This window comes from Chenopodium quinoa, unplaced genomic scaffold, assembly GCF_001683475.1.
Source record: "Chenopodium quinoa cultivar QQ74 unplaced genomic scaffold, ASM168347v1, whole genome shotgun sequence".
Taxonomy (NCBI): domain Eukaryota; kingdom Viridiplantae; phylum Streptophyta; class Magnoliopsida; order Caryophyllales; family Amaranthaceae; genus Chenopodium; species Chenopodium quinoa.
The window spans coordinates 411,692-419,904 of record NW_018742556.1 but is presented as its reverse complement, the minus strand read 5'-3'; the positions used below and the strand labels follow the sequence as shown (position 1 = coordinate 419,904).

Sequence of the window (8,213 nt, the reverse complement as noted above, 5' to 3'; positions counted from 1 at the left end):
GGGTTGGTCGTCCCAGAATCATGTTGTAGGCCGAGAGTTCTTCTACTACCAGGAACCGGACTACCATGTGTCGTCCTTCCCCTTTTTCGCCCAGGCGGATGGGTAAATCCAATCGTCCCACTAGGTGGACGACTCCTCCTCCAAACCCTACTAAAGGGTGGGATGCCGGATGTATGCAATCAGTCTGATATTTTAGTTTCGACAGACATTTGCTACTGATGAGATCTGAGGAGCTTCCGGTATCTATGAGGATTCGGCCAACTCTCTGGTTGGCCACTTTACATTCAATAACGATAGGGTCGTCATGCGGCCCTCTTACCCCTCCTAGATCTTCTTCAGTGATGACAATCTCAGGAAATGAATATTTGGAGGGCCGTTTTTGGTGAACGGAATTTACATCTAACCGTCTGATATTGTCTTTGTTGCCCCTAATAGTGGGGCCGCCTCCTGAGAAGCCGCCTGCAATGGTGTAGACGACTGCATCATCTGTATCGGAGTTGTCGGCCTGTTGATTCTTTTTGGTCGACTGCTTTTTCGAGGAAGTGTTCCCCGTAGATTTCTTGACATAAGTGTCATGGTCACCTTGCTCAGCCAGGCGGTCCAGATACCGCATGAGAGTGATGCATTCATTGGTGTGATGACCAACATCTTCATGATAATCACAGAATTTTTCTTGGTTCCGATTGTTTGCAGAACCCTTCATGGGGACCGGCTTCTCAATTGAGATCCGTCCCTTGATTTCCTTTAGGATAAATTGGATATCCTTGTTAAACACATACTTTGGGGAGTATGGTTTGAATTCTTTTTTCTTCTTATGGGACGGCTGTTTAGAGGAATCAGTTGCCCAGACCTCTTTTCTCTTCTCGTCTTTGTTTGACGACTGCTTCTGTCGTCCTTCTCTTTTGTCGGACCTTTTCCCGTCTGACTGTTTTACCGTACTACAAAGATCAGTCGCCTTTATATAGGCTTCCGCTTCAATCAAGGCCTCTTAAAGAGTCGCCACCCTCTTTCGGACCAAATCAAATTTGAAGGTCGACCCGTCTTTGAGACCTCTGAAAAAGTCAGTATAGGCTACTTCATCCGGTAACCCTTGAATCTGTATTCTCATCAGGTTAAATCGCCTGATGTAAGAACGAAGCCCCTCCTTCTCGCCCTACTGAATTGTTCCTAAATCAAGGGTCGTCTTCTTCGCAGGGATGTTCATGGCGAAGTTGGAGGTGAATAAGTAAGCAAGCGTCTTGAAGTTATTTACACAACCAGTCGGCAGGTTGTCGAACCATTGTTGTGCGATTCCTTTGAGAGTCGCTGGAAAACACTTGCACCAAGTGAGATCATCCAACCCTTGAAGGTACATCAGGTTGGTGAATGCCATAAGATGGTCTTCTTGGTTAGTAGTGCCGTCATAGGCGCCTACTAATACATTTTTCACTTTGGCCGGCTGAGCGGCTTCAGTAATTTCCTTGGAGAAGGCCGACGACTGTTCACCAAGTCTAAGCAACCGTAGCTGCCAGTCCATAGGTTGGACATTTTTTGCTGCATGTCCACCAAACGGAGGTGGCTGTAAAAAATATTGTTGTTGCGGTACAAACGGTAAGTTTGGTACCGCCTGGTCGCTATGAAAGCCGGACTGACGGGAGGTGCCGCCTGACTGACTCTCATGATACGAATGAGTATGCCTCATCCAGGTATTTCGCAGACTGTCTTGGAAGTTTGAAGTAGAGGCCGACTCTAACAATCGGTCACTCTTCTTCTGCTCTAGCAGTAGCCGAGCGTCTGTGTATGTTTTTCTCGACCCGTCCGCCTGAATATTGGATTTTGTGAAATCAAGGGCAGGTGGCTCCCACTTCCTAGATTTAGGATGAGGGGTCGCCTCTCGCCCTTGAACTGGCTTCCTCTTCCGTGAAGTGGAGGGTTTCTTAGCCGACTGCTCCTTGTCCAGAGCAGGCGGCTTCTTGTTGATCAACTCTTGAATTTCTCCCTTGAAGTCCCTCATGAAGGTTATGAGTTCGTTCCTTGTGATGGGAGCAGACCCATCAGTCGGCTGCTGCCGAACAGGCGGTGCGCCTGCTGGCTCGCTTCCAGTTTGAAGATGTTCCCGTTCCCTCCTTTCGGTATGACGGGTACGTCGGGCCCTTAGGGTCCCGTCTGAAGCTGTGTGAGCTTTAACTTCAAATTCATTCTCAGTATCGTGGTCCGACTGAACTAGAGGATCGTCCAGGGGACGTCTCTCTTCAGGAGCCAGTACAAACGTGGGTGCCATATCAGAAGTACTCTCCCCACAGACGGCGCCAAAATGTTTCGGGGTTTTCTGATGTCCTGCGGGAGAGTTACAATTCCGAGACTGGAACCGGACGCCTGTACCTGCAAAACAAACGGATGCTCCAGATGATTGGAGATCCGCCTCCGACGGTCAAGTTAGTACTTGATTAAGGAGTAATTAATGCGGAAATTAAAGTGATTGGGTCTCTCTAGGTGAGAGTGTTTAATGTGTGTAATCTGCGTTCCCTCCCTTAATGAGGATTAAGGGAGGTATTTATAACCTCGGGAAACGTGCCAATCTAGGTTTAGGTTAACCTTGGGCTGATTGGGCCTCCCTTGGAAGTTGGGCCTAGGTGACCGGCTTCTCCATTAGGCATGGAGTATGCCACGTGTCATGACATAATAAGTCCAGGGTGGACGAATAAGCGTGTGCTACGTGGCAAGCCCTGAGAGGTCCAACTGGGGGACACTTGGCAGGTACTGATTGGCCCACGTGGCGCATTCCGATTGGTGGGAGCAAAATCCCTTAATCACCTATAACTACGACTCTTTGCTATTCTGCATCTATGTTTACTGCATAAACCCCTGATTAATATTAAAGAAATCTTATTAGTACTAAATATCCAACTTCTTACAAGTACCATTAGCCAAATGATTAGATAAGAAATCCTACTGCAAATCGTTGTACTATGAAAGCTCACACTGCAAAAAGTTCTACAGGAGAATCACAGATATTTTTTTTACATAAAAATTCTGAAATAGCTACAAGCATTAGGCATTGTAGAGCTTCTTCTTCTTTTTCTTTCCTTGTTTTCTTCCACTTTCTCACTTTTCTTTGTTTAGTTTTTTCAACCTATCTCTTTTCTTTTCTTGTTTCAAGTTCACGTACTGTTCCTTGTGACGATTCATATTAGCTGATCCCAGAAACTCATTTTGGGACTTGAGTCTTTGTTGCTATTTTGTAAGGACTACTAGTGGTTTAACTGTTTAGGTATGTTCACTGGTTTAGAGTACTAAAATTCATGGCATTTCTGTAGTGTAGAAGTTCAGACAAATGTTTTTATATCACAGAAAAAAATAGTTGTACAATGCATTTTGTCATAACAGAAAATCAAGGTGAAGTATAACTGTAAGTGAAAATGGAAGATGGAGCAGTGTAAAACCTTCAATCTTTTTCAGAACTTTCTTCACTTTTCGACGACAGCCATGGCAATCCACATTCACCTTAAGAACCACAGTCTGTAAACAGAGAGAAGTAATGAGTCGGTAATTAAGCTAGTTAATTAGTTATTACACATAGAACTAATCTAAGTTAACAAACAAGAAAAAGAGAAAAACTGGATAAAATTATGATAGCAAGGAAGTTATAAACCTCCATGTTCAGGGATTGGTTTTGAGCAGTAGGCATTCTGAAGATTTCAGACTTATCTTTGCTGTTGAAATGGAAAAAACCCTTTACTTTTCCAAGTTCCCTGTTATAATATATTACTGTATGTTTGTTTTGGACATTTGGGTTCTTTGGCAACATGCATAAATAGTGCATTTTTAGAGAGAGAAAGAGGAGAGAGAGAGAAAGAGGTTGTGAATTGACTAAGATCAGAGTAGTTCAGGCAAAGATACAGAGACAGACATGCTGCAGAAATTAGGAGTACACCATTTCCTCGTGTAGGTCAAATCAGTCATCTATCCATTGCTCCTGATTTAGTTTTGTTTTGGCTTCACGAGATATTCCCAACTCTAGAAAGTACTGCTCTGTATCCAAAAGATATGATAATGGTATACTCTACCTCAACAATCATTTCTTTTTTGCTGTTTTTTGCTACTCCTTATGATGTTCTAAATAAGTAATTCTTGAGTTTATTTAGTTGTTGATCTGGGTTACAAAACTAATGCTTTTGTCTCATTACCATCCGTAATTAGAGGTTATAAGGTGCATCTCGAAGTAAGACGTGAAACCTTTTCTTCCCGGCCTCTAGGATTATTGCTGTGTCGTTAGGGATAAACGGTTGGATGCCTCTGCTCTTGTACGAAGTATAAAATAAAATGTGTATATAGATAATTCAGCATTAAGTTAGTGTTTATTTTACCAAGCTAAACTTGGTCTAGTAGGAAAGATTGTATCAGGTTGGGGGTTCAATCCCCACTAGAGGCACTTTGAGGATGGGGATCCCTTATTCTTTCCCCTCACTCTCAAAGTGTCGAACCCGTAAGTATCGGACCAAAAAAAACCGTGAGGGTTGAGGTTCGATCAGGGTCCTTCTCCTTACCGTAAAATAAGTTAGTGTTTATTTTGCTAAAATACTTGTACTCATTTTGAACCCAAAATTGTGTAGAGATACTATGAAATGTGTAATATGCAATGAAGTGGTGGTGCTTCTGTCAAGTGTCAACTCAACTATTTAGTTTCAGGATTCCTGAGTGAAACAGAGAGCTTTAGCTGTTGAACTAGTCAAATTATTCAGAGATTCCTGATCTTTACAAATGTAGATAGTTGAGTTGAAGACTTTTAAGCTTGTGAAACTTCCAGTTTAAGTTTGCAAGCTCAACATGCTTGCAAATTTACTCTCACACATACTCCTTTCCTAGCAAGCCACCTCATTTTCATAAAAAACACTATAAGGTGAAAAGTATACTCCCTTTGTTTTTTGTTTTTTTTAATACCCAAGTTTATCTGTACATTTGTCAATTTGAAAATTTGATTGATATTTTCTTTAATTAAAAATAAATTAGAAATAAATATAAATTATAAACGATTTTCAAATATTATACTACTACATTGAAAATATGTCATGATTATGTTAGATCTTATATGTAAAACAAAAACATTGGTCAAAGTGATATATTGCATCAATGGAGTCCGAAAAATCAAAGTTGTTTATGTCTGGATCCGATTACCCGAGAGTTCGAGATCCTGATAGTCCTATCGGCAAGCTGAGAACCAACACAATGGACAGAAGTTGGCTAACCTCGGGGTGATCCGCGGATAACCACTCCGATGATAAAGTTAGAATGTGTTTAAGAAAAAGAAGATAAGTAAGAGAGAGAAAGTAGAGAGAGAGAGTAATAAAAATATCTACCATTAATAGAGCTTAACTTACTATTTATAATGAACCTCATGACAGGTGGCTATGAAGCATGCAAAGCTTTTTTTTTTGCCAAGTGTCAAGCTATTGCTGCCACGTGCTGAGTACCGACAGGCCGATATGTCTGCTTTATGGAACATATCAGCCTATTCAATAGATACGTTGGGTTCATATCCATATTTATTCAGATGTCGACCCATTTCACACTTCATCCCATATAAAAATGGAACACTAAAAAAAAAGGAGGAAGTGGTTTATAACTTGTAAAAAAATGAGCACACATCCATGAGGGTGGATGGTTAACACATCCACACATATGTTTATTTGGAAAATTTAGAAACTTGTTAATTTCTTTAATGGCTTAGTTAAAAATTCAATCGCCATAGCGAATTAGATTAAAGACAAGTACAATGCCAACTAGGTATTAAAAAACTAAAAAAAAAAATGGTTGAATCAAATATAAATTATCTTATGATTTTAAAGATTTTATCTAGTTAAATGTTAAATGAATGAAATTCACAAATATTATACAAAAACCTTAGGGTAAAAAAAAGTATTACAGTTATATATAATAATCAATTCATTACATTAATTAGGAAATTCCAATTAGTACAAATGTGACAACTAAATCTAGACGAAAATTACATAATGGAACAAGCATCAGTATTATCATCACTAAAAAAAGTAGAAATGTTATCTTGAGGTCCATTGTAAGAAGGGTAAGCTTGAGGAACATCTTTAACATAACCAGCAGGTGCCCTCTTATCATAGGCTCCAACAACATAAGGATATGCTACTAAATTATGCTCAATGTAGGGCCAAAATTCTGCTCGTTTTTTTCCAGTGTCCTTCACTTTCTTTAGTACTTTGTTTGGATCCACATGCCCACTTACTGTCACCTTGCTCTGCTTCCTTATTACCTCTACTGATCTCACTCCTACATTAAAATGTCACATTAAGGCACTGATGTAAACGAAATATCATATAAAAATTGTCACAATATTCATCATAGAGTTATATGTGAAACGTAACCATACACCATTTAGTCTCATGAAATTATGGAAAAATTACGAAGATTATTACACGTGTAACTGCTACGGAGTATATGATTAATAAGACGAATATGTGAATTACCCCAAGTACGTACAACTCAAAAATTAAATCGCATATTCAAGTAATTATGATTATAAACTTATTGAGTTGAGAAAATAGGAAGAATTCAAAGAGGGATGGATTATGAAGAGAAGAGAAGAGAACCTTTGAGGTTGGTGACAGCACTTCTTATTCTTCTTTCACAGCCATCACAATCCATTTTGACTTTGATCTCAACTGTCTTATGACAAGAAAAAACACCACCAAAATCTCATCTATAATGTACTAGTGATACTTCATATCATATACTAACTCTGTCTAGACTTAAAAGTCACAATAATAACGTGACTATTAATTCTGGACATACAGAGGGTTTAATTTAGCAAAGTGTTACCGGAGGCGCTTACCTGAAAAGGCCTACGCCTGTTCCTTGTGCTGGTGACAGTGCAAAAGTTGGCAAAATAGTCAAGTGCACCCATTTTATCTTGCTGTGAAGAAAAGCAAAGCATGTATGCACTTCAGGCAGAAGACTTATATAGGGTGAGAAAATATATTGTACATTTGTACTATATAATAGTTAAAATTATTCAAATGTCACATAAAGTAAGTAGCCTTAGTTGTATGAGAGGTCCAAACCTTAATTTATCTAATATATTTACAGAATTTTGGCCAGCTTACAGTATAATCACTTTGTGCCAACTTTCTTTATAAAGAAAAGGTAAGATAGGTTTATGCAATTAGATTTTAGTATGTAGGATTATAATTACAACAACTGTCTCCAAATGTTTTAACAGTATTTCTAATTATGTATTACAGCTTGGGAATATTAGTTAATCTACTTAATTAATCTTCTTCCTTGGATTAAATATTCTTGGAACGTATATGAGCGATCATACATGCTTCTAACTTTGTGGCGTTAGAGATAACTAGATAAGGCGAGCTTAACTATTTACAAATTTATGTTTATCTGGAATTATAATAGTCGTGTCTTGATTAAAACATTGTCCTAAACTTCAAACAAACTCGTATTTGAACAATTGAACCATGCCTTTTTCTCCAAGGATAACAACTTATAGACACAAATCACGTCAATTTTAGTGTTTAAGATAAGATATTATTTTAATTTAAATGAGGAATGGTATCCCTTGATTGCGTGATCTTAACCAAGAGAAAATGAAAAATCAAATATACTTGTTCGATGAAAAGGAGGTTGAATGATTGATCTAATTTAGAAATTAGACCAAATTTATTATCAAAGATGCTCAAAATGCATGATATTATGTCTCGATATTTTAACTTTATGAGTGAGTGAGTTTGCTTTTTTGGATATTAGAATTAATTAATTATCGATTAGGCTAATGGAGAAAGGATTTTTGAAGTGCTTTTGTGTTTTGCTTTCATTTTTGTTCGTTAGGTATGGCTTTGCTTTTTAAATCGTTCAATTTTATAATCAGAAAAGGGGCCAGAATAAGTCAATAATGTCGTAAAAGGTTAATATTATTCGTGTAAATAGCAAATAATTTTGTAATAAACTGTGAAATACTCCTGTTTTGAATCTTTGACTTTTTTAAGAAAGAAATAATCTTCTAAATTTCTCTCAATCTATAAGAGCAAATATAGTCATGTGGGATCTAGTTTGATTCGTCTTGGTGAGTAGATTATTAATATCTAACTTTTATAATTTTTGTTAGTGTGAGATTAAAGATATTTGCGGTCAAAGATGGAAAAAATTTTGCATCAATTTGCAAAACAGTAACATCATTATGAAACGGAGGGTAG

At 38.2% G+C, this 8,213-nt stretch overlaps 1 protein-coding gene across 2 annotated transcripts; it reads right to left on the bottom strand.

Moving 5' to 3' along the window:
* Positions 1-5,871: 5,871 nt before the first annotated feature.
* LOC110720281 (heavy metal-associated isoprenylated plant protein 21-like) lies at positions 5,872-6,995 on the bottom strand. Of its 2 annotated transcripts, none has more exons than XM_021899283.1 (3): positions 6,842-6,992; positions 6,600-6,671; positions 5,872-6,279 (listed from the first exon to the last, which is right to left on the bottom strand). In XM_021899283.1, the coding sequence occupies exons 2-3, from the start codon at positions 6,652-6,654 to the stop codon at positions 5,984-5,986; spliced, it is 351 nt and encodes a 116-aa protein (XP_021754975.1). In that variant the 5' UTR covers positions 6,655-6,671; positions 6,842-6,992; the 3' UTR covers positions 5,872-5,983. The 2 variants fall into 2 exon arrangements, with proteins under 2 accessions (XP_021754975.1, XP_021754973.1); XM_021899281.1 differs by having other exon boundaries at positions 5,874-6,279; positions 6,600-6,675; positions 6,842-6,995.
* Between the last annotated feature and the right edge of the window lie 1,218 nt (positions 6,996-8,213).

Excerpts from the sequence above, each read along its gene's own strand:
- LOC110720281 (XM_021899281.1), bottom strand. The coding sequence starts at position 6,943 with ATGCTTTGCTTTTCTTCACAGCAAGATAAAATGGGTGCACTTGACTAT. Across the intron at positions 6,676-6,841 it reads ACAGGCGTAGGCCTTTTCAG|ACAGTTGAGATCAAAGTCAA; the intron begins GTAAGCGCCTCC and ends TCTTGTCATAAG. Across the intron at positions 6,280-6,599 it reads TGCTGTCACCAACCTCAAAG|GAGTGAGATCAGTAGAGGTA; the intron begins GTTCTCTTCTCT and ends ATTTTAATGTAG.